This window comes from Podarcis vaucheri, assembly GCF_965113315.1.
Source record: "Podarcis vaucheri genome assembly, chromosome: 1".
NCBI lineage: Eukaryota > Metazoa > Chordata > Lepidosauria > Squamata > Lacertidae > Podarcis > Podarcis vaucheri.
This window is the reverse complement of record NC_138759.1, coordinates 119,332,840-119,357,530: the sequence shown is the minus strand read 5'-3', so window position 1 is coordinate 119,357,530 and position 24,691 is coordinate 119,332,840. Positions and strand designations below refer to the sequence as shown.

Sequence of the window (24,691 nt, the reverse complement as noted above, 5' to 3'; positions counted from 1 at the left end):
CAGCCGCTCGCTCGCCTCCAGGGCACTTGGCGTCTTTTCACAAGAGCTCTCTGGTTTAGTTGGCAAAATGGAGGTGTTTTTTTTTCTACGGAAGGAGCCGCCTTGGGCTGCACGCGCTTTTCTCTGAGTGGGGAAAAAGTCCCGTTTTCTTTAGGTAACCCGCTTCTTGGGTAACACCCGCAACCTCGCGGCAGCCCAGGCTTGTCGGAATGGTGGGGAAGGAGGAGAAGCATCCGTGCGCCAGCCACCTCGAGCTCCTTCGAAGAAAAAAGGCCTAAACATATAATAAGTAAATAAAAGCACATGGCTTTCCCCTCCCCCACTCACAAAGGATCATGGGAACTGTAGTTTAAGTTCTCTGGGAATTGTAACTTTGTGAGGGGTCAACGACTGGATTCCCAGAAACCTTAGATCAGTGGTTCCCAACCTTTTTGGGGGCCATGCCCCAGCTAAGCATCTCTAAAATCCTGATACCTCCCCCCACCCCAACATATAATTATTAATATTCAAAAAGTTAACTATTCACGTGGAGGATGCCTAAAAGGCCCTTCACTGTTAATAACTTAGTCTCGAACTGCCCCTCTTAAAAATCAAATTGCCCCCTTGTGGGAATCACAGCCTTAGATTAAATGAGCCAATAGCCTGTGTTCACTAGAAACCCCTACATTTATGGGCCATGAGTGTCTTAAATCTTTACCCCTATTTTCAATGCTTTTTTCTGGAGGTACTCCAGAAAAAGCACTTTTTATTATTTTTATTTGGGATGCCCTTTTAAGAATTCATTCTTCTGCTAAACCACTAGGATATTAGCTCTCTAGCATTTAGAAACGAAGACAGCGCTTTATAGGCAGAAGCACACAGGATGAAGGAAGTGGCAGCATCTGCCCACCACAGCATCCCATTATGGATGGAAGGGAGATGGACAGAGAACATCCCTCTCCCAACAGCCAGATTGCTGCTACTAGTTAAGAAACTGGCTTGGGGGCCTTCTGACCCCTTGCTTACCAATCTCTGTCCTCTGCAAATCCAACGTGGCAGCCCTTGTGTGGCGGGGTGAGAGGTGAGGAAAATCCCCCAGTTCTCCAGATCCGACTCTGGCCCACATTTGCCCTGCGTACCATAGCCTGCATGATAATCTATCTGTAGGCAAATGACTTTCTGTGAAATGCATTATGCAAAGCACAACCAGGTTGTTGTTTTTTTAAAAAAAGCAAGACGCTAATAGGTATTAGGTGATACCTAATACTGATAGGTATTAGGAAGGCTGCTATAGGTGTGACATTAACAGAGATAAGCTACTTAAATAAGGATCTGGGCAGAAAAATTGAGAGGAAGAGACTGAACGGGGCATTACATATGGAGAAGGCTGGTGGTTTCTGCAATTGAATACCTGCGTTTGGGTAGAATAAGGCAGTCTCCTAAGATTTAGTTAAATTAAATCTAGATTTAATTTAAATCATCCAGTAAATTTATTGTATTTTTAACCATGGATGGATCCATTTGGCGTTGACAGCTCAATATCCAAACCATCCTGGATCTCTATCCTGCAGGTTTATATATAGGCAAGTTGGCGATTTTCATGTACTGGTTTGGATAAAAAGTGCCCTCTAGTGCTGAGCTGTCAACTTACAAATTTATTTACCCAAGCAAAGAGACACGTCAAGTTGCTCATGGGGGGGGGGGAACCCTCATATTCATCTTTAAACTCTGTGTATGATCTAACCCAGTGTTTCCCAACCACTGTTCCGTGGCACACTAGTGTGCCGCGAGATGTTGCCTGGTGTGCCGCGGGAAAAATTAAAAAATTTGAAATTTTTTTTTTTAAAGTCAAATTTTTGATTGGGGCGCCGTCACTAGATGACCCCTGGGGTTCCCTCCCTCCCTCCCGCTCTGCGCCTCCCTCCTCCTCCTCCTCCTCCGGGGAGGCCCTTCCTGGCTCTCGGCCAAGGCTTGGCGGCTGCCACTCACTCACTCGCTCGCCCACCCGTCCCTCCATCCCTGTACCAGGCCTCTCCCCCTCCGTCCCCGGCGTGGGGGCTGCCGGGATTCGTAGTCCCCTCGCCCTTGGGCTCCGCGCCCACGCGGGCTGCGCGAACTACGTTTCCCAGCGTGGCCTGGCAGGCCGGGCGTTTTGTTTGAAGCGCTCTTCTCCCGGCCATGGAATGAGTGCGGCGGCGGCGGCCGGGCGGGCAGGGGCTCTTCCGCGCAGATCCCGTGCAGCCTGCCTGCGCCCCCGCGGAGATCGGGCGGCAGGATAGAGCCCGGGGATCCCCGCGGAGGCGGAGCGGCGGAGGCGGAGGCTGCCCCCCAGGTAGGGCTGCGTCGGGGGTTTTTATTTTTGCAATCCTGCATCCGCGCCGGAGGGGACGCATCGGACCGCGGGGAGACCCCTTGGGCGTGCAAGGCAATGCATGCGTGCAGGCGTTGCATGGAGTGCAGTGCAATGCAATGGCAACGCGGCGCCCTGCATGCATGCATGCAACTTCCACCGGCGCTCCGGACTTGGCAGGTGAGGGGGGTCCCCAGTGGGCGGCAGAGAGAGCCGGGAGGGCATTCATTGCCCGCTTTCTCCTCCAAGGAGCTCCCAGGGGCGCGCGTGGTTCTCCCCGTGTTATCCTCGCAACAACAGCCCTGCGAGGTGGGTCAGGCGAGTGGCCCAAGGGAGCACCCAGGGATTGTCCTGGCCAGGTGGGGTGATTTGAACCCTGCTCTCTGCCCAGTCTTCGTCCTCATTTAGCCCCCACATGTGCATGACTGTGCATGACTGAGGTTTCCCCCCCCCCCGTCTTGGCTATGGTGTGAGTCTGTGCTGTTAATTAATGGGGTTCTGCCTTCGGAGAAGATGAGCCAGCCCTCAAGGAGGTGATTATGTAATTTGCTAGCAATTCATGTCCCTCCCGGCGTGACGCTGCGCGCTGACGTCACGGGGCTGTAATGGTGGTGTGCCTCGAGATTTTTTTCATGAAACAAGTGTGCCTTTGCCCAAAAAAGGTTGGGAAACACTGATCTAACCACCCTTTTAGTTAAAAAACACTATTATTCATAATACAGAAGAAATCCCTCCACAGGGGCTGATAGGAATTGTAGTATTCATCTACATGTATCTACAGGGATCCGTGATATACAGGATGTGAGTGGGCCAGCCTACATGCTTACCGTAATTACAATCCACATGGCTGGCTACTATACAACAGGCAAGAACAGTTTTGTCATTCACTTTAGTGCTGAGGTGCAATCGAGGAAATTCAGCATATTTAAGACCCCATTGAAAATAGTATTTGGACACGGCTAATATTTTTTTGAGATTGCACCTTTGCAGGATCAGTGTAAAATGATTCCAATAAAGAAGAGTCATCAGATCACATAGACTGTGTCCTAAACACACACACACAACAAATACAGTTCCATCCGACAAAACAGTTGCTCCAATTTTATTTTTATTTTTGCTTTGGACAGACACAAGTTTATTTGTTACCTGGTTTCTCACAATTTGAGTCACAGTGATAACATATTTTAAGATATGCATGTTAATAACACAAAGCAAAGTCAAATAAAAAAAAATCTTATTTACATTATGGGCATTGTTTTACTCTAATACACCTGTGCAATCTCATATATAAAAAATTGGTGAGTATGTATTATATCAGAGGTTTCCAAACTTTTCACGTTGGTGACAACACTTTTTAGGCATGCATCATTTCACGACACAGTAATTCAGTTTTACTAGTAAACAAGAGGTTAAAGTAAAGAACCCCTTTCCAGTCCTGGGAGGAGCATGGGGAACGTTTAGAAAGCTCTGTATTATATAATGGAACTTGCTCTGTAAGTTCACGATCCATTTGATGAATCAAATCATCTGTAGGGTTTAAACATCTGTAAAAACAGGGGTAAAAATAGGGGTAAAAACATCTGTAGGGTTTAAAACTTGCTCATTTTAAGACCTCGGTCTTAAACTCATTCATTTGGAAATTGTTTTGATCTATGTAACTTGCCTGAATATACATAACAAAAAGAGTATTTTAACAAGTCTTACTGAAATCCAAAATATTTCTATACAGTGGGCTTCAGGGTTAGATGTTAAGACAACCAATGGGAAAAGAGATGGAGCTTAAACACTACACCATATACAAAGTACAATTTTATATTTGAAATTCTGAGGGCTGTGGGAACATGATCTAATTTTTTTTTGTTGTTTTAAAAAAGACAGCAGCCATTTGGATATTTTAAAAGTGGCTTTTAAGTAACAGTAAGGCACCACTATGGGACGCGGGTGGCGCTGTGGGTTAAAGCCTCAGCGCCTAGGGCTTGCCGATCGAAAGGTCGGTGGTTCGAATCCCCGCGGCGGGGTGCGCTCCCGCTGCTCGGTCCCAGCGCCTGCCAACCTAGCAGTTCGAAAGCACCCCCGGGTGCAAGTAGATAAATAGGTACCGCTTACCAGCGGAAAGGTAAACGGCGTTCCGTGTGCTGCGCTGGCTTGCCAGAGCAGCTTCGTCACGCTGGCCACGTGACCCGGAAGTGTCTCCGGACAGCGCTGGCCCCCGGCCTATAGATGTGAGATGGGCGCACAAACCCCAGAGTCTGTCAAGACTGGCCCGTTCGGGCAGGGGTACCTTTACCTTTACCTTTAAGGCACCACTGGGAAGAATCTTTTGCTTTCTGCTGTTTGATCATTGTACATAGTCAAATAAATATTTAATCTAAAATATCGACAATAAAATGATATGCTAGACTTCAAAATGCTGCTTCTATCAATGTATCTGGTGAAAGAAAAAGAAATAGGCTTTACACCAAACAAGCCCTATTATTGTTTTTCCTTTGAAGTATTTCCTGACAATACTTAACATATACACACACCAAGGAAGATTCCTATTGGAGAGAAAGTGCTAAAATGTTATCCTCTGAGGAAGACGGAAGCTCCAGGTTTTGCTTCTCTCTCTAAAAGGCCACGTTGCATTCTAAATGCCAAGGCTTTGGTTAGAATTTCAGATAATATTGCACGGGAATTAATTTGCCAATGGTACAGACAATTGGCAGGATCAAATGAAATCACATCACAGAGTTTCTAAATACCATAATCCTGAGAGTTTCTGAGTGGACGTTGCTTGTGAAATCACCAGATTTTAACCACTGCATGCTTATTCCTTCATTTGTCTGCCCTCTTGACACCTTTGCTTTTCATTACATGGCTGTTCCTTGCTGTCAAGCTTTTTCACTGCAAAGATCCAGACTGACTAGCTGAAGAACACAGCTCCAGAACTTCACTCACTCAATGAATAATCCATTGGCAGCAACAAGGAGTAGATAATGCAACCATCTCCACTCTATTGCATAACCAAATTTCTAACTTGAGCGATCAGTTGAAAGCACTGTTGTCAATTTCTCTCTGCCATCTTTAATCAACATATTCAAAGAGGGAATTTGCTCTTAAATCAGCTTACACAAAATGTACAATTATTTTTTTAAAACCCCCACTGTAAAACTTTGTACTTCATTTGTTCTTCAGAAGGCTGAAGTGTTCCATTCCAGGAACAAAAATGTAATAATTTAACATTTTACATCCTGCTTTTAAAAAATAATAATACACACACACACTCAATACTAATTGAGCTGAAACTGGAACTGTTAATTAATACTGCATATATGTAAAGGATTGTTAAATGCATAGGAAAAGAGTCTGCTGAAAAATCCATTATTATCATAGACTATGCTTGATCCCAAAAGGTATTGCAAGACGTTGCTGTGCTTATGGCTGAAAAAGGGTCTTTCCAATTTTGCAACGAGACCTGTGTGGGTGGAATCTTTGGGTCCCTGAATATATTCAACTGCAAGGATTCCATCACAAGAGGGGCTCGTGGAATGCACCTCAACATAAAACCTAAAGCTACGCGGTAACTTTTTTTTTTCTTTTTAATGAAAAAGAGTCATAAAAAAGCTTTTACATACATATTTCTGTACACACAGATTATAAATGCAAAGCAGTGTTTTTCCATCCTAAAGCTCCAGCCTGCTTTATTTATCATCAACGGGAATGCACATAGTCTAAAGTAGTGGCTTCCTAACTTTCTTCCCACAGATCACTTGATAATTGCTATGGGTCTTGGCAGACCTCTTGATGATTATTATTTGCCTGTTGTAGCAATTGTAACGAGCAATTACAATTGCAGTGTGAGCTTTAGTTGTATTTTTATGGCTTGTTTTATTTCTTATATTGTACTTTACTATTATTACCATCTGAATTCCATTAAATTCAAATTGTAAGTGTTCTTCACAGACATGCCACAGACCACCTGAATGAAGCTCAGGACCACCACAGTTTGGGAACCTCTGGTCTAAAGCAAAGTGCAACCTTGGCTGCACCATTTTGAATATTTCTGAGTTCCTTTTCAAAGCTTCCCCAAAGATCTAAGTATACTTTTCATGTGCATCTCTAAGGAAATCTTGCTCCAAATGTCCCACCACAACTTAACTTTGGATATTATTATACTATAATACACATCTTCCATCTTCCCACTTTTTCATTCATGACATCACCAGGAAAGTCATCCTTTTGTCTCCAATTTGCATAGTAATGTATACAAGAGAGCCATCTTCAGAGCTTCCATAAATAGTCATTCCATTCTCAATCACGTTCCAATTAAGGACCACATTTCTCTCATGTGTGTAAAGGTGAATCAGTTGTGAAAGAGTAAATGCACTTATCAACTGTCAGAATGACAAGAAAATTCCTGCGAAAAGTAATGAAATTTTGCAACAAAGCCGTAACTTTAAAATGCTGTCCAGCTGTTTTGCACCTCGTGGAAAGGAAAGAGCTTGTAACAGGTCAACCTAATGTCTCTTGCTGGCACTTCCTGCTTGCAGCTGGATGCTTGATTAACAGCTGCCACATCAAAGGAGAGGGGAGTGTCTTCAGCACACAGGAGCCAAATAAAAAAATATTTTCATAGCTAAGAACAGTTTCAATGGTACCATGAAAGAAATGGAAGCTCAGGGCAGAGGTGTTAGCAGAAAGCCACAGAAAGAGTCTTATTAGCATCTATTGTTGCTTATATACACTAACTTTGAATATTTGCCTTGCATAGTTCAAAGGAGAGAGCTTTACAACGATTTGTTTTGCAGAACCACCAATTCAGAAACCATGGGGTAAAACTCACCCCAGAGGAAAAGCCCAACAGCATGACTGTTAGCAAAAGAAGAACTTAACTTCCAAGATGACAATGACATCTTGAATCTTGTTGTTTTGTAGCACCCGCAAGCCCCAAATTCTTTTTTCTTCTTCTTCCAAAATATGAAACTCCACCAATCCAGCTGTTTGGCTAGAAGACACCCCAGTTTCCAATGCTGAAAAGTCCACCTGCAAGATCTTAGCTGTTTGTTTGTTTGTTTTTTTAATAAAGAAAATGGAGATGTCTGAGCAAACGGTCCCTGCCTCTGGGACAGGAGGGAGGATCTGTGTACACAGTATTTGGTTGTAGACACCTCCCTCCCTCCAGCTAGATTTACATGCTTGGAAGCCTGCTTCCGTGCACGTACTGCCCTGAATTGTGACATAGGCATTTTCGGTGGATTTGTTAAAAGCTGCTACTGATGCTTTGGCAAACACAGTGCAACATTCTTTTGGTCTCTGAAGGGCTACAATTCATTAAAGTTTTCGCAGACTGCCTGAGAGAGAGTAAGAATGTCACATACAATGAATCCCAACTCTTTCCAGAGATGGAATGTATTAAAAGTTGTGCCATGTAGTTCTTTCCCCCTACCTCTAATTGTCAAACTAATTTGATCAATTTGATCAGTAATCTCAGACAAGACTGCAATTTTTTTTGGGGGGGGGAGAGAGAAAGTGCTACGAATCATCTTTATCATGGAAAGAAATACAGAAGGTTGTCAAGGAAGCTATGTTTCAGGTTAATGTAACAGAGACTTGAATTTTGTAAAATGTTATTGTCCCACACTACAAGACAAGCTGAAAGTCTCGGCTCTTTTTGATGGTACTGGCAAGACTTGGACTGAGCTCCAAAATGTGATCCATACAGTCCCCGCTATGCCTTGCAAGACAGTTTTCAAGGTAACAATAGTAATAATAATATACCACTCCCCCAGTACTAAGCACCTTATTGGAACCAAGTCCCCATTAATTTCAAAGTAGCTTAAAATCCCCATAAATGGGGATTTGGATTACAGTTCACAAAATCTTTGATTTGTAGAACCAAGGTGGAAATCGGCAGGAATAACCTGAGCAGGATTCTGACAGCTTGATCTGAAAATGATACCGAGAGTGGGATTCCCCAGCCCCCCCAAAAAAGTGCGGCATGAAAGGAAACCTTTTGACAAGACTGCTGGGTTCAAGGGAAATTTCAGAAAAGCAGTCACATCCCCAAAGAGGTCAACAGCCCCACTTCACCTTGGAATAGGTGGAAGTGGCGGAGCACCTCTTTCTCTACGACTGGATCCACCTAAAAGGCAAAAGAAAAGAGATTTCACCTTATTTTTTTATTCACTGAAGGTTATGCTCAAGATATTCAGTTAGAACATCCCGGTTCAATTTTTTAAAAACTCTTCTGTTATTCATTGAACTAGTATTGGATGGATATGAATAATACACAAATATTTTATGTCGTAATTACATGTAGCTGTTACAAACGTGTGGCTAGCTAGCCTACAACATAGTTCATATATACATGGGGGGCGGGGGGAGTTGTTTATTTCAAACTGATAATAGTATGGCACCCGTATCATTGCCCAAAGATGCAGGCATTCATTTTTAAAAGAAACATTGCTGGTCAGGTGGGTTTTGAAGGGTTTTCAAGCAATGCAAAAACTTGCAAAAAGGCAAAAAAGAGAGAACACCTGCATGAATGAGGAACAAAATTTATTTATTTTTGGTACTGTTTTCAAGTCTAAGAAAATCCACTACAGTCATACCTCGGGTTACAGACACTTCAGGTTGCCTTTTTTTTGGTTACGGACCGCCGAAACCTGGAAGTACCGGAACGGGTTACTTCCAGGTTTCAGCAGTTGCGCATGCGCAGAAGCGCCGAATCGCAGTATATGCAGACGCGCAGCTGCGGGTTGTGAACGCTGCGGGTAGTGAACGTGCATTTCACACAGATCACGTTCGCAACCCAAGCGTCCACTGTATCTACTCCAACCTAATTTTAATGCAAAATGTAAACTGCACATGGCCTGGCTCACACCACATGCTAAGCCACATGGCTTAGCAAGGCCATGCAAACTGGTGGACTCCTGGAGAGGAGAAGCTCACAGCCATTTTGGCCCTCCCCAGTCCTTTTTGCTACCATGCTAAGATAAACCATGGTTTGACTTAGCGTATTATCCAAAAGCAGAAAGCAGAGACATCACCTTGCCAACAAAGGTCTGTATAGTTAAGGCTATGGTTTTCCCAACAGTGATGTATGGAAGTGAGAGCTGGACCATAAAGAAGGCTGATCAGCGAAGAATTGATGCTTTTGAATTATGGTGCTGAAGGAGACTCTTGAGAGTCCCATGGACTGCAAGAAGATCAAACCTATCCATTCTGAAGGAAATCAGCCCTGAGTGCTCACTGGAAGGACAGATCCTGAAGCTGAGGCTCCAATACTTTGGCCACCTCATGAGAAGAGAAATCTCCCTGGAAAAGACCCTGATGTTGGGAAAGATGGAGGGCACAAGGAGAAGGGAACGACAGAAGACGAGATGGTTGGATAATGTTCTGGAAGCTACCAGCATGAATTTGAGCAAACTGCGGGAGGCAGTGGAAGACAGGAGTGCCTGGCGTGCTCTGGTCCAGGGGGTCACGAAGAGTCGGACACGACTAAACAACAACATTATCCAAACTGGGACTCATGTTTAAGGCCTCCTCTCACCACCGCAAGCTAGTACAGATTTGGGAAAGGGAGATGTTTTCAGAGGGAAAACTGACTAAAGTTGCCCCGGTTTCCCTTCTGTTCATGGAAGCCTCTTCTAGATCAGAGAGCCTTCCATGAGTGGAACGACACAACTAAATACAGTCCAAAGCCATTAAATACAGGGTCTAGGAGTACCCCACATGGTCACTTGTGCAATTTAGGTGTGTCATTTAATAACATGAACGATCTTTCACACGTACGTAGTCATTTCTGAGTGCTCAAAGCCCTTTTTATATAACCTCTGTGATCGCTCCCCAAAGGCTCTGCTACCAAGCACCTCATGAAAGAATACTTACTTCTGTTGTCATTCCTTGCTAGTTTACTGGGGTAGCTTTTGTTCATTGGCACATACGGCTCTGGAGGTGGCAGGTCAGACATAGGATGGAAGGAAAATCTGCTCTCCCACTCATCTGGAGAAAACACAACAATAACAGGCTTTGTAGAAGTTTCTGCAATGTCATATTATATATAGGCGACCGCCAAAACCTGGGCATCGAGGCTCAGGGTTGAATCCAGCACACCTTAGCTGCGCACCTGTGTTTTCAGGGGAGTGCAAGCCTAAGCAGCATGGGGCTGAATCTCTATTTCCTGACCTGTGCCTCTTGACTGACCAGGAACACACTTCTGTCTTGCTGGGAATAAGTTTTAATTTCATCCAGTCTGTTACCGACACCAGACACTGAAATAGCACTGAGAAAGCTTCCTCAGATTTAGATGGAAAGGAGAGAGGGAGCTGGGTGTCATACACATACTGCTGTCATTGAACCCTAAAATTCAGGACCACCTTTCTTAAAAGAGCGGGGGGTGGGGTGGGGAGGGACAGGACAGAACTTTGAGGGACACTACAGGCCAACAGCCAAGCATTGAACCTGAGTCCACCACAATCACCACATTTTGGACTAGAGCCACTGTAAAGAAGGCCTCCAAATCTCATCCCAGTGCAGTAGCCCTGAAGGATACAGGCCTTTTCTGCAGTGGCTCCCCATTTGTGCAATGCTCTCTTTGGGGAGCTTTGCCTGGTGCCTTCAATATACAGTGGTGCCCCGCAGGACGAATGCCTCGCAAGACGGGAAACTCGCTAGACGAAAGAGTTTTCCGTTTTGGAGGTGCTTCGCAAAACGAATTTCCTATGGGCTTGCTTCGCAAGACGACAATGTCTTGCGAGTTCCTGCTGGTTCCCCCCCTTTTTCTAAGCCGCTAAGACGCTTATCAGCTGATCCGATCAGCAGATAAGCCGCTAATAGCGCTAATCCGCTAATCCGTCAATGGGCTTGCTTCGCAAGACAAAAAAACCGCTAGACAAAGAGAAACACAGAACGGATTCTTTTCGTCTTGCGAGGCACCACTGTACATTTTTTGGTTGCTAGGCGAAAACACCCCTCTTTAAGAAGACCTTTGGTTGATTGTCAACCAATGCCCCTTTGAAATGTGCTGGGGGGGCGGCTGTTGGGTTGTTTTTGTTTTTATTATGTATTTTGTGTTTTTGTATTGTAATTTTATCCTGTGAACTGCTCTGAAGCCTATGGGTATACAAATTTAATCGGTAAATAATAATAATACAACACCAAATAAAAACGATAGGGGAAAAAGCATTACTAACTAAAAGTGCTCATCTGCTTTAACACAAAAAGGGCACACGCATTCTACCCCACCCAACTAAAAGATGGGAGTTTTCCAGGGGCCTCCGATTTGATTTGTGCTACCTCATACAAATCCTGCTTCACTTCTGACAAGCCAAAAATCTGTCCAAGACATCCCACTTGACCTCAGGATTCATCCGAATCAGGTGCACACCTCTAGTATCATTCTACAATACCTGGGACCCAAACAACATTCTTGCAGTGTTGGTGTTATCAAAATGTCACCACTCGCAAGCATGTGGGAAGGGCTCCTTAAAATCCTTGCAGTTAACTAAGTCCTCTTCAAAAGGTAGGTACTTGAGTAAAAAAAGCATTACAAATGGTCTATGAAATTTTTAACTGGCACAGGAACAGGTTTACTCCATTTTAAGAATTTGTAGCCTGAGGAAAAAATAATTAAGGACTACCTCAATTTTGGTAGCAAATTATAAAACGTTTGCACTGAAGCATTAAACAATCGTTGAGCTCCCCACCCACCCCACCCCCTGCAAGAACGTCTCAAAAAGTTGCTAAGCTTGTTTTTGGGAGATCACGGACACTTCCTTTAACATGTAAAAATCTTGGGAGGTTGTATAGTTACAATGGAATGCACTTGGTGGTAGGGTGCAAATTTTTATGATTATTTTTGTATGATTATTACTTTGCCAAAATATTATAATACTACTACTACTACTACTACTACTACTAATAATAATAATAATAGTTTTAAAAATGTAAAAATCCTCCCAAAGAGAGGACATGGGGGGCAGAACCTCAATTTCTTAAGTGTTTTTAATGCTTTTTGAGGATTTAGGGGGGAAACTGCTCCCCTCTCCCCCCGCCTATGCCCATGCCCACAACATTACAGTGTTTATGCAGTTAATTCCTGATAAATTGGGTAACTCCACTTTTTCTAAGTTTTTGAAAATAACCAGACATGTAGGTGTTGGAAGAAGTTATTGTTTTCTAGGGATACTGGCACCGTATTCCACCAAATGTTAAAAGTGTGGCACTTGCTGTTAACAACTTCATGGTGAGTGCCGACACCTCTTTTACTCACACACAAAAAAAGCACTGCAAAAGAGCATATCAAGAGGGCAGAAGAGCAAAATTGCAAATTCTTCCATGTACAGCAGTGGAGAGCTGTCTCCCATGTGACTGGATGGAGTTCTCTCCCTGGGTTCCACCCAGACGGAGAGAAAAACCCTCCCCACGAGCAACTGTACATGCAAGGATTCTTGAAGATGTTCTGCTTAATTCACGGAAGTCGCTGTGCGCACGCAATCCCGCTCTGCGCATTGGGATTGCAGGGTGATTGCCACACACACTGTTATGTACTGAAGTTCTCACCCTGGGCCAGCAGGGGGATACTGTAGCTAGTTATGCAAATAAGGGATCGAAAGTGACGTCCAGTGATTGGATAGTTTTAGCAAAATTGTTACAGTTACGTTGTACTGGAGCTCTATATAAGCAGGCTGACTGAACCCTTCAGTTCAGTTCTGTTATGCCTCTGAATAAACAAGAGCTGTTTGAAGAATCGCTGTGTCGTCTGATATGTTCACCCACAACTTAACACACACCATCGCATGAAGAATCCTGGAAACCGTTTCGCATGGCGGACGAAGGTGGCGGTGGTGGGGGAGGCGCTCCAGAAGCAGGCCTGTCAGGAGGAAGTGGAGGAGGAAGTGGTCCGCCTCTGTGTTTATCAAGCCCGCCTCTGGAAGGAAGCTGTGGGGTAGCTGGCAAAGCCCGTGAAGTGCTACCGTTTCTGCTTATGGGCGGCGGAGGTGGAGGAAGGGGTCCTGGATATGAAAGAACAAAGGAATAATAATAATAATAATAATAATAATAATAATAATAATAATAATAATACAGTGGTACCTCGGGTTACATATGCTTCAGGTTACATACGCTTCATGTTACAGACTCCGCTAACCCAGAAATATTACCTTGGGTTAAGAACTTTGCTTCAGGATGAGAACAGAAATCATGCAAGGGCGGCGCAGCGGCAGCAGGAGGCCCCATTAGCTAAAGTGGTGCTTCAAGTTAAGAACAGTTTCAGGTTAAGAACAGACCTCCGGAACGAATTAAGTTCTTAACGCTAGGTACCACTGTAATAATTCATACCCCGCCCATTTGGCTGGGTTTCTCCAGCCACTCTGGGCGGCTCCCAACAGAACATTAAAAATGTGAAAAAACATCAAACATTCATAATAATAATAATAATAATAATAATAATAATAATAATAATAATAATAATATCTTTATTGTCATTGCCCCCTCTCGGGGACAACGAAATTACTTGGCTGCTCCATCCACCCAGGTAGGGCACTCCACACAAAATCAAAACAACTATAAAAACACTAATTAAAACAATACAGTATAAAACAGCAAGGAAGATTAGATGACTTTCAAAGTCCAGGCTTCCCATTCAGGGCCGAGATCGCTCTGGGGAAGAAGCTGTTCTTAAGACGGCTCGTTCTTGTCTTCATCGTCCTGTATCTCCGTCCCGACGGCAGGAGCTCGAAGAGACAGTGACCAGGATGCGATGGATCTTTTACTCTGTCCAGTGCCTTCCTATGGCACCTTGTGGCATAAATCTGCTCTAAGGTGGAGAGTGGGCAGCCAACAATGCTCTCTGCTGCCTTAACAACTCTGCACAACCCCAACCCCACAAACTTCCCTAAACAGGGCTGCCTTCAGATGTCTTCTAAAAGTCAGATAGTTGTTTATTTCATTGATATCTGATGGGAGGGTGTTCCACAGGGCGGGTGCCATTCCTGAAAAGGCCCTCTGCCTGGTTCCCTGTGACCTCACTTCTTGCAGTGAGGGAACTGCCAGAAGGCCCTCGGAGCTGGACCTCAGTGTCTGGGCTGAACAATGGGGGTGGAGATGCTCCTTCAGGTATACCGGAAGCAATCAGCAGCGGCATTCCACCCCCACCCACCCCATTTCGAAACAGGGGCCCATTGCCCTTTCTTATGCTGAAAGGTATGACTCACACCATAAAACATACCAGAGACATACTCGAGAACATCCTACACAGAAGGAACAAGAGGCCATTTATCTGTAAGCAGAGAGGAGGGTATTTGCTGTCTTTCTGTATTAGCTTTCTAACTTCTCTCTTGAAGCAAAGGGTATCTTAACAGCCATTTGGAAGATCCATGGAAAATTCTCTAGCTACACAACACACAAAATTTCACACACACCCCTGCTAAATTTTATACCCTGTTATTATGTCCCCCTCTCACTTCACCCCAATGTTTGCATGACAGTGGCACCTCTGGTTGTGAATGGGACCCGTTCCGGAGGCCCGTTCGCAACATGAAAAGAACCCAACCCGCGTCTGTGCATGCGTGGATTGCGATTCGCCGCTTCTGCGCATGCGCGTGGCATCATTTTGCACGTCTGCGCATGTGGCGAACCCGGAAGTAACCCTTTCTGGTACTTCCGGGTCGCTGCAGGACGTATCCTGAAAGAACGTAACATGAGGTACAACTGTATGTATTATGGCATTCACGTTGTCACTGGAAGAACGCAGGGAGCCTCACCTGATCTGCTGGGCGGGTCTCTGACGGGCGGTGGCGGCCTCTCTCCTGGTGGCGGAGGGAGAGGTCCAGAGCGACAAGAGCCAGGCAGGCCCGGCGGAGAAGGACACGCTAGCGATATATTCCTCTGAGGAAGCCGCGGCATCTCATCGTTTCCGCCAGACGTCGGTGGAACCAGAGGCGGGCCTGGCCTGCTTGGAGGTGGTGGAGGAGGGACCGGAGAGCCAAAGGATGGCCGAGGCGTGGAAGGAACCGGAGGCCTGTTGTTTTGAGGTGGAGGAGGTGGTGGCAAGGAAGCTTCCCGGTTGAGAGGTGGCCTGCTTCCTGCTGGGGGTGGCGGCGGCGGCGGCTTATCTTCTGTCGGCCTGCCTGGGGCCGGAGGAAGAGGAGGCCTGTTTGCGAAAGGAGGAGGATGACCCCCTTGCGACGACTGGCGGAGGGACCCTCCGAATCGATTTCCGGGGAAAGGCGGAGGTGTGAGGCCTAAGCTGACTTGCCTGCTGGCTCCGGGCACAGGAGGGGGTCCTCGGTTGTACAGCGTTGATGGGACAGGTCTTGGAGTATTTGGCACGGGAGGAGCACCCATATCGGCCCTGGAACCAGGGTCAGGTCTCGGTGGAGGCATTCGGCTCCTCTGTGGCTCTGGAACGGCAGTTCTTTGCCCAGGAGAAGGGCCTGCAAACCGCCCTGCACCACCTGGGAGTGAAAAGGGCTTTGCCGACGTTGCTTTTCCTCCCGGTGGGAACACTGGAGCCCTGCTTCCTGGAGAATCTGAGAATGGAAAGAAATCAGTTTGTCATACAGAACCGAAACCACACGGAAAAGGGTGGATTTTGAGCCCCCTATGTATAGCCGCCGATATATGCAAACGTTTACTGCAACGTGAACGGTAGCAACCAAGGAAGGCTTAAGGACTGCAGATCTCTTCAAAAAATAAAAAATCCAACAGAGGATGACCGCTGTCAGCGTGTATGCAAAGCATGCTCCATTTTCTTCATGCTGTTCGGTAAGCAATGGATCCTGGATGGTATATTCCCTACTTGACCGACAGCCCTGCAAAAATAGCTCTGGCTCAATGCAATTTACGTATATTTGGGGTGGCAGAAGGAATTTCTCCTCTGTCCGGTTACTTGCATTTGTCTAGAAGAGGCAGTCTCACAGAAAAACTCGGGCTCGTTAAGTGCCGTGAGATTAAGAGGAGAGCCATAAATAGCCTGTGACACAACAGATAATACCAGCTCTGAAAGACTGTGTTGTATCAAACACAGGCTGAAAGACCTCCTCATGCACTTTTAACCAGCACCGCTACATCCAAGCCTTATGGGAGACGCCTGCAATCAGGAAAGCACAAATCTGACCTGCCTCAGCCACTCCAGCTTGTTCCCTGACCCATGAATGCAACCATGAATCAAGGAAACTTTATTTCACAGTGCAGAATGCATACGGTTATTCCTTTTGGAAGCCTCTCTGCTCTGTAAGGTGACTTATTTTTGCCGGCATCGTTTTGCATTTTGAATTTAATTGTAAGCCATCCTGGGAAAACTATCTTTTCCCCATAATGGGTGATATAGCCATGTTTTAAATAAATATAATAAAAATATTGTTGCACTAGATAAACCAGCCGTACAAACAGAGACAAAATGGATGTATTTAATGCCAGCATTGCCAAACACACATTCTCCCTTTCTGTCACAGACATGGGTTAATAGCATGTTACCAATAATATATGCTATTCATAATCTATCTAAGTCAGTCTATACTGGAGAAGCAATCGGTCTAGTGGCTTAAGTAATACTGAGGGAAGCAGAGTTCAAACCTCTGCTCGGTCATGCAACTTACTAGGTCAGGCATAGGCAAATTCCGGCCCTCCAGATGTTTGGGACTACAATTCCCATCATCCCTAGCTAACAGAACCAGTGGTCAGGGATGATGGGAAATGTAGTCCCAAACATCTGGAGGGCCGGAGTTTGCCTATACCTGTACTAGGTGCATGGGCGTAGCCAAGGGGGGGGCAGGGAGGGGCAGCTGCCCCCCATTAAGTAAATAAATAACAGCTCTTAACTAACTGACCAATCATGTTGCAGATGGCTCAGTTCTGCCCAACCCCCTGCCCACAAAAATCTTGTCCCGCCAACAAAAATCCTGGCTACGCCCAGAACTGGGTGACTCCAAATGTTTTGGGGAGGGGGGATTATTGGGTTCTTTTTGTTTTTATTATGTACAGTATTTTGTGTTTTTCTATTGTGATTTTATCTTCTGAACTGCCGTGAGAGCTGTGGGTATAGGGTGGTATACCAATTTAATTAATAATAGCAAGTCAGCTGAATCTACCTTCCCAGAATTGCTATGAGATTAAAATAAGGTGCCCTCACACCTAAACCCCCAAGCTGCACGAATCAAGGGTAAGATGCAAATGTGATAAAGAATAAAATAAGCTAGAGCTGTAGGAGGGAGGGCAGAAAGAAGTATTTGCCTATGATACAGCTTTCAAGGTAGGGAGGCAGACCACCAAGTAGGCGAGGAGAAAAAGAAGATCTGTTTGTGGGTCTTGGCATAAATGGCAGGTGCTTTGCAGTTTACTTGGCTGCTGGGTTCCCACTGGAAAGTGATGCTGCACGCAATTTCCATACTTATTTGGAGGGAAGGGGAGAGAAGAACAGAAAAGGTGGCAGACTGGGACGAGTGGAAAAGGGGGTTCAGGGGGAAGTGAAGAGCGCCTGGATTTCAGGTGAGAAATGGTTCTATGCATCATGTAACAAGCAGCACTCATTCCTGAGCAGGCATTATCAAATGAAACCTCCATTCTGGTCCGCTTGGCACCAAGAAAGCCGGTCAGTCAATAGCTCTGCTGTTTGTGTGTGTGTGTGTGTGTGTGTGTGTGTGTGTGTGTGTGTAAGTGAAAGTGAGAGAGAGAGAGAGAGAGAGAGAGACAAAGCACCCAGGATGGATTTGTTGTATTCATATTTGGCCTTTCCTCGCGTTGGGTAAGCAAGGATGCCAAGTGCAATATTCTGTGCGCCACTGAATGTATTCCCCGGCTTACCGTTATCCCTGTTTGCAGATCGGAGTTTGGGCATCCCAGCCTGGAACAGACCTCCTAAACCAGGTGGTCCTCCTCCACCATAGCTGCCGCCACCGCCGCCACCACCACCGCTGCTGCTGCTGCTGCTCGTGAAGCCACCTCCACCACCGGACCCTTTAGGTTCTGCAGAGACAGCATGGGAGGGGAGGGAGAGCATTTAAACACCATTATTATTATTATTACAGTGGTACCTCGGGTTACATACGCTTTAGGTTACAGACTCCGCTAACCCAGAAATAGTACCTGCGGTTAAGAACTTTGCTTCAGGATGAGAACAGAAATCGTGCTCCAGAGGCAGTGGGAGGCCCCATTAGCTAAAGTGGTGCTTCAGGTTAAGAACAGCTTCAGGTTAAGAACGGACCTCTGGAACGAATTAAGTACTTAACCCGAGGTACCACTGTATTTTAAAAAAATGTACTTACAAGCAATGACCAACTGACATGCACACGAAGGAAGGGCCTGCGATCAGGCATGTGTGCACATTGTTGAACCAGGAAGCGACCCGTAAACGGGTGGGGCACAGCGTAACAGGGCGGGGCATCCCACCGACATGAATGGGGGGGCGGGAATGGAACCCTCACGTGAAATGGTTGACTGTTCTACCCATCCATACTACCCAACAACTTAGGGTTGATTCGCAATCAAGGTTAAAACTGTAAAACAGATCAATATCTAAAATCTAAAGCAGAATAAAGATGGCGCAATTAAAACCCGGAATAGCAACAGAGGGTTTTAAAAGATGCAAGGAACTTCAAAAACAAAACACTTTGTAAAAAGCCTGGGAGAATATAGAAAGGTCTTCACATCCTAACAGGACCTGTAGGTTATTGGTAGCTGCTTTAAATAAAACAGCGACAGATCATGCCCCAAGGAGCAGCTGGGGCTGATGGGAGTTGGAGTCCAACAACATCTGGAAGGCCAGTGGTTCCCCAGCCCTGGTCTAGGATAAGTCAAGGCCATTCAGGTTTTGGGCTGTGTACATAACAGAGTGGCACTGCACATGTGGATCACACGGAGCTGGTTTTTCTGCATGCACTTTTGTGTATACATGAGTGCTTTCAATTGAACTCTGAATATTTCCCATCCACACTACTGTGTGCTGTTTTCCATGCCCCCAAATTAGTACTTCCTCACCCACCCTGCATTCCAGAAACCTGAGGTCCATTGTGGACATGCACACAGGTATTTATTTACCTGTACAATGTGGTCGTTTTCTTAAAAATGAAAATAAAAATTGAAACACATATTTTCCAATATACCAGACTTGCAGAAAACAGCAGGATGTTTGCATCTAGCCAACAGAGGCAGACAGTATGGTGATAGATGCCACCCCAGTAAAACCACTCTAGACATAATCCTGTGCACACCTTAGTACACCCATTTGAAATAATAGGATGGATTTTTCGCCCTCACATTATCCGCAGATCAGAAAAACCAGGAAATGAAAGGAAAGTGCAGACTACCATGTGGATGAGGACAATGTTATATAGACAACACAAGAAATATGCACACATGGGGTGCGTCAAATCCACTTTAAATTGCCAGGTGTACGCAGCCTTTACATGCACACATTCAGAACCACAGAGGAAAACCCTACGCATTTCACAGCTTCAGACGTCTGGCTAGTGGTGTAGAAAGTATTCTGCACAGATAACCCACTGAAAGACACAGAAGTATACTTACTATCGAAGACTGGGGCACTCCTGTCATTGGTAACAGCCTTCTTAAGTTTCTTCCCTTTGGTAATATCGGAGAGAAGAGCATTTCGCCCTGCTTGCTCTGATCTGTTTAAGCTCGGCTTTTCTGTATTCGCCTGCGAAGGAATGATACTAATTATGAAGAAGAACAAGGAAAGATGCACTTAAGTCCCAATGGTGCGTGGTGTAGGAATCACCTTTCTTTTACACCTCAGAGTCAATAGTTACACAACTATTTTTTTGCAAATCAGATAGATAGCTGTTTGAATACCAAATCAGACCACCAGCAGTGCCGAATTGGCTCTGCCGGTACGTTTACACCAAGCCAACCTCCCTCCTGGCCTGTCCTCTCTCTCTCTCCCCCCCCCCACCAATATGAAACAGCCACCCACCTGTCGGGAAGGTAGCAGAGCAGCTCTGCCCCGCCCCACCATTTCTGGTGTTCACAATATCACATGGTGGGCATATGTTATATGGTTTAAATACAAAATGTCTACCGTATTTTTTGCTCTATAAGACTCACTTTTTCCCTCCTCAAAAGTAAGGGGAAATGTGTGTACGTCTTATGGAGCGAATGCAGGCTGCGCAGCTATCCCAGAAGCCAGAACAGCAAGAGGGATTGCTGCTTTCGCTGCACAGCAATCCCTCTTGCTGTTCTGGCTTCTGAGATTCAGATTTTTTTTTATTGTTTTCCACCTCCAAAAACTAGGTGCGTCTTGTAGTCAGGTGCGTCTTATAGAGTGAAAAATACGGTATATGGGGCAGAAGATACAAAACCAATTGTTTGCAACATTATCGTTTTTGTACTTCTTTCCACATGGATGACTCCTTCAATGTTTGTGCAATGACCTTTCCCAACATGTTTTAAACCCCCCCCCTTAATTGACAGCTGTATGTCAGTCTGGTTCAGAAAGAAAGGTAGGGCATGACTATTTAATTATTATCTTTTTAAGAAAAGAAAAGCAGCCATTTTCCTTCAGGCACAGCATCCCTCCAGACCCAGTTGTGTTTCATTTTTCTACCAATAGGAACTGGCCTTATACAGAGCCACACCAGTCGGTACAGCATAGAATCACAGAGCTGGAAGGGACTCCAAGGGTCAACAAGTCCACCCCCACTCTTAATCTCAGGGTTGTGGGTTCGAGTCCCACACTGGGTAAAATATTCCTGCATTGCAGGGGGTTGGACAAGATGGCCCTCATGGTCCCTTCCAACTCTGCAACTCTGCTCTGATTGGCGGCTGCTCCCCAGGACAATAATAAATAATAATAAATAATAATTTTTTATTTATACCCCGCCCTTCCCGGTTCAAAAAACGGGCTCAGGGCGGCTAACAACAAATTTAAAACACTTCATTATAAAAGCAGCATAAAATACAGTATAAAAACATGAATAACAATAAAATTCAAAAATCAATTTAGGGGAAATAAGCATTAGATAATCCCCAGGGCTAGCTGGCTGAATTGGTCCTACTTGGGCCAGCGAGGAGGCCAGGGGGGGAATTAGCTGTGGGGTCTCAGAGTGGGTGATCTTCATAAAAGGGGAGGGGGACGGAAGAGAAGGGAATTCTCTTAAGCGCTTTTAAGAGAAGGCTGAATTCAAATTAAAGGCCAGGTGGAATAGCTCTGTCTTACAGGCCCGACAGAAGGAGGTTAAATCCTGAAGGGCCCTAGTCCTAGACAACGAGATCCTAGGGACTGAAAGCAGATGCTGTACGACCGAGCCACAAACCTTTCCCAAACATGGATGCTGTTCTGCATAGCACTGCTGATTCTGTGACAATTAGCTGGGACAGTCACTGTTGGACTTTACTACCCCAACATAATATGTGAGAATGGCTCTGGCCCGATGTCAGAACCTGGCAAACGTGCAGGAAATGCCAAGGCATGCAGTAGGACTGATGTTACCTGTCACCACCCCTTTAATCCTGTATGAAACAGGTCAGTGTGTGCAGGGCAGGAGTGCACCCCTAAACATGTGTTAAACACCAAGAACCAGTGATAAGCTGGGACTTTCAGACATACATCTGTGGATGCAACCTGTATAGCAGCCCTGAATGTCTGCTTCATGTGTGTTTTTTAAAAACTTGTTCATAATTAAGTCAGTATTTAAGTCAGTAAAGAAGAGACACTAAGTTTGCTGTCTTGGAAACAGACACACAGTTCGTTTGCACAAAGAGAGTCATTTTCCAGATAGAGGCGAAGACTTCCAATATCCAAACACAGGATTTCCTGGATATATTTCGAAGGGAATAAAACAGGTTCTTATGATGCTTTTTATTAAAAGCGCTTAAAGAATTCTGATCAAAGAGCCATTCCAATTTTACAGGCTCCATATTTAAAATCTGCCATGATTGCTATAAAGTTTTGAATTATCTTTTGTTAGCAGAAGCACACACAGCTTTTTTTTAAAAAAAAAAGTTTAATAGAAAAAAGAAAACATTTTGTATGAGCGACATGAAACAGCTCAAATTTCTCCAGATGTTCCAGAAGTTGACTCACGCCTCTTCAGAATTCCACTAAATAAGCATGTTTCCCCCAAGTGTAAAATCACGTGCAACATTCCTGCACTAGATTCCTACTCCTTTTCCTAAATGTTGTGCACATCATAATAACTCCCGAGGATGCAGATTACAAGTAAGGAGTCAACCTATTAAAAATATTTTTAAAAATCAGTTCAATTCCTATTTGGATTCATCAGTTTTTAATTTTATGATTTATAGTTCAGGTTCAGACACCAAGGACGACTGAGGATTAGAACCCTGCTCTCCTGAGTCTTAGTCCAACTCTCTAACCACTACACCACACTGGCTAAGACATTGGCTTCTTTTTCATTGACCCATACAATAGATAGTGGTTGTTTATCCCCATACAAATTTTGAAATAAAAAAGCTGAGACTTACCAAGGCAAGTGTTGGAGGAGGGGGAGGAGCTGGAGGAGGAGGGACAGGCATGGTTTAAACCCAAAACGTTCTTCTATCACTGTGAAACCTGTCAAGGGGAAAAAACACACCATTTTGTAACTTCTCAGAAATGCTCTGCTGAGGGGCATTCCTCTCCTTACACATTAGTAAATGTATAGATAATGACAAATCTGAGCTGCAACAACTGAAATAACAAAAACCTCAACGTTTTAGGCAACAGACATACCACCCTCTTGGGTGGTAGACAGCTTTTTAAAGAGAAAAGCCCCTTCAGAATAATTAAAATCATGATGCTATTATAGCCTTGGACCTCACAAGAATGACTGAAAATCTGATATTTTGTCAAATCAAGCAAGCAGGTCGATAAGGAACGAGACAGAAGAACTTAAAAAAGAGAAGGGAGATTCTTCATCTCAGGGTTGTGGGTCCGAGCCTCACATTGGACAAGAGATTCCTGCATTTCAGGGGGTTGGAATAGATGACCCTCAGGGGTCCCTTGCAACACTACAATTCTATCTCTCTGCCAAACGTATGGACCTGACAGGAGACTAAAATACATGGAAAAGACCACCTTAGAAGAAGGGTGGGATAGAAAATGAATAAATGAATGAATAAATGAATAAATGAATGAATAAAAGAACGGGGGCTAAAAAGGGGATTGGTACTTAGCCTGCCAGAAGAGTGGCAGAAAGCGAGGAAAGAGCATTTGTGGAGAAAGTCACCTCTCTTATTCAAAATATACATGCTTTAGTACTGCAACCTCAGAAGCAGAAAGCCAGGAAGAATAAATAAAACATGCTCTATGTAACCGTGATCGCTCATTACTTTGGGGTGCGGCAGGAGAGGAGAAATTCAATGGGGGGGGACCTCAAATACTGTACCAATGTGTTTTTGCACTCAATTATTTTGGAAGGGTGGTACTGGAAACAACTGAATCACTTCTTCCCTGCTCCAACTAAAGATTTTGTGCTTCCTATAGTGCTCCACCCCCACTCTGTGTCCAGAGGAATTTTAAGATCCCAAGATACTTCTCTAGAAGTAAATGCCTGAGAAGGTTTTTTTCTTGAGAGGTGGGGAGAGGACACAACATTACCTGCAGTCACTTCCAGCTAATATAATTTCATATTATCTGTCCCAATAGCTTTGCCATCCATTCTCCCTCACTCTCTCACCCAACGAAGAAAGAAAACAATTACAGAAACACTTTAAAGATTGACTACTACAACAATAGAAGAAGGGGAGGGGGGAATCTGCTTTCATGATTTAAAAAACACTTTTTTCTAACTACAGCTTCAAAAGGTCAATGACAATAATAATCTGAAAATATATACTTAGGTCACGTAACCATCGGCCGAATTTCCGAACTACTCCAGAGTTGTGCACGTTGCAACGCTCATCACTGCAGCAAAACAGATGCTATTCTCCCTGTGAGCATTTTACACCTAAAGATCAGAATCTGTAGCACTAAAATTTGTTCAACTTCCTGTTCAAAAATGGTCAACAGGAAAATTAAGTTCTCACAGCAAACCACAACCATCCTGTTCAACAGCTTCTTCTTTTTCCACAGCTGCAGTGGCCTGTGGAGTTCTGTGTCATACAGCCAACCATTTATTGCCTTAAAAATAATTTTTAAAAAACCTTAGCTATATTAGTTCTTTTCTCAGGCTTAACCATTTCAGTCAGAACGATAAGAGGCTTCTTATTTAATTGCCAGAAGCAAATCGGGGTTAGGATTTTTGTGTGAATTTTTAGCAAGACTGAACAACTTGATACGGAATGAAGATTACCCACCAACTAGAATAATAATAATAATAAATAATAAAATATAATTTGTTACTTATACCCTGCCCATCTGGCCGGGCCTCTCCAGCCACTCTGGGCGGCTCCCAACAGGATATTAAAAACACAGTAAAATATCAA

At 44.6% G+C, this 24,691-nt stretch overlaps 1 protein-coding gene and 1 long non-coding RNA gene across 5 annotated transcripts in view; one reads left to right on the top strand and one right to left on the bottom strand.

Moving 5' to 3' along the window:
- The first annotated feature begins 123 nt into the window (after positions 1-123).
- Positions 124-7,379, top strand: LOC309525134. Of its 4 annotated transcripts, none has more exons than XR_014216059.1 (3): positions 124-138; positions 3,055-4,251; positions 4,630-7,379. It is a non-coding gene; the product is annotated as an uncharacterized lncRNA (long non-coding RNA). The 4 variants fall into 4 exon arrangements; XR_014216060.1 differs by lacking the exon at positions 124-138 and adding an exon at positions 140-154 and having other exon boundaries at positions 3,069-4,251; XR_014216061.1 differs by lacking the exon at positions 124-138 and adding an exon at positions 151-170 and having other exon boundaries at positions 3,069-4,251.
- Positions 7,380-7,822: 443 nt separating this feature from the next.
- The window catches only part of WIPF1 (WAS/WASL interacting protein family member 1), a 58,054-nt gene continuing 41,185 nt past the window's right edge, over positions 7,823-24,691 (bottom strand). Inside the window, exons 2-8 of the mRNA XM_082196676.1 lie at positions 22,751-22,838; positions 19,835-19,964; positions 18,113-18,274; positions 15,073-15,840; positions 13,102-13,323; positions 10,199-10,312; positions 7,823-8,450 (exon numbers count right to left, since the gene is read on the bottom strand). Of these exons, the coding sequence (XP_082052802.1) occupies positions 8,395-8,450; positions 10,199-10,312; positions 13,102-13,323; positions 15,073-15,840; positions 18,113-18,274; positions 19,835-19,964; positions 22,751-22,801 (1,503 nt within the window). The 5' untranslated portion in view covers positions 22,802-22,838 and the 3' untranslated portion in view covers positions 7,823-8,394. The remainder of the gene's footprint in view (positions 8,451-10,198; positions 10,313-13,101; positions 13,324-15,072; positions 15,841-18,112; positions 18,275-19,834; positions 19,965-22,750; positions 22,839-24,691) is intronic.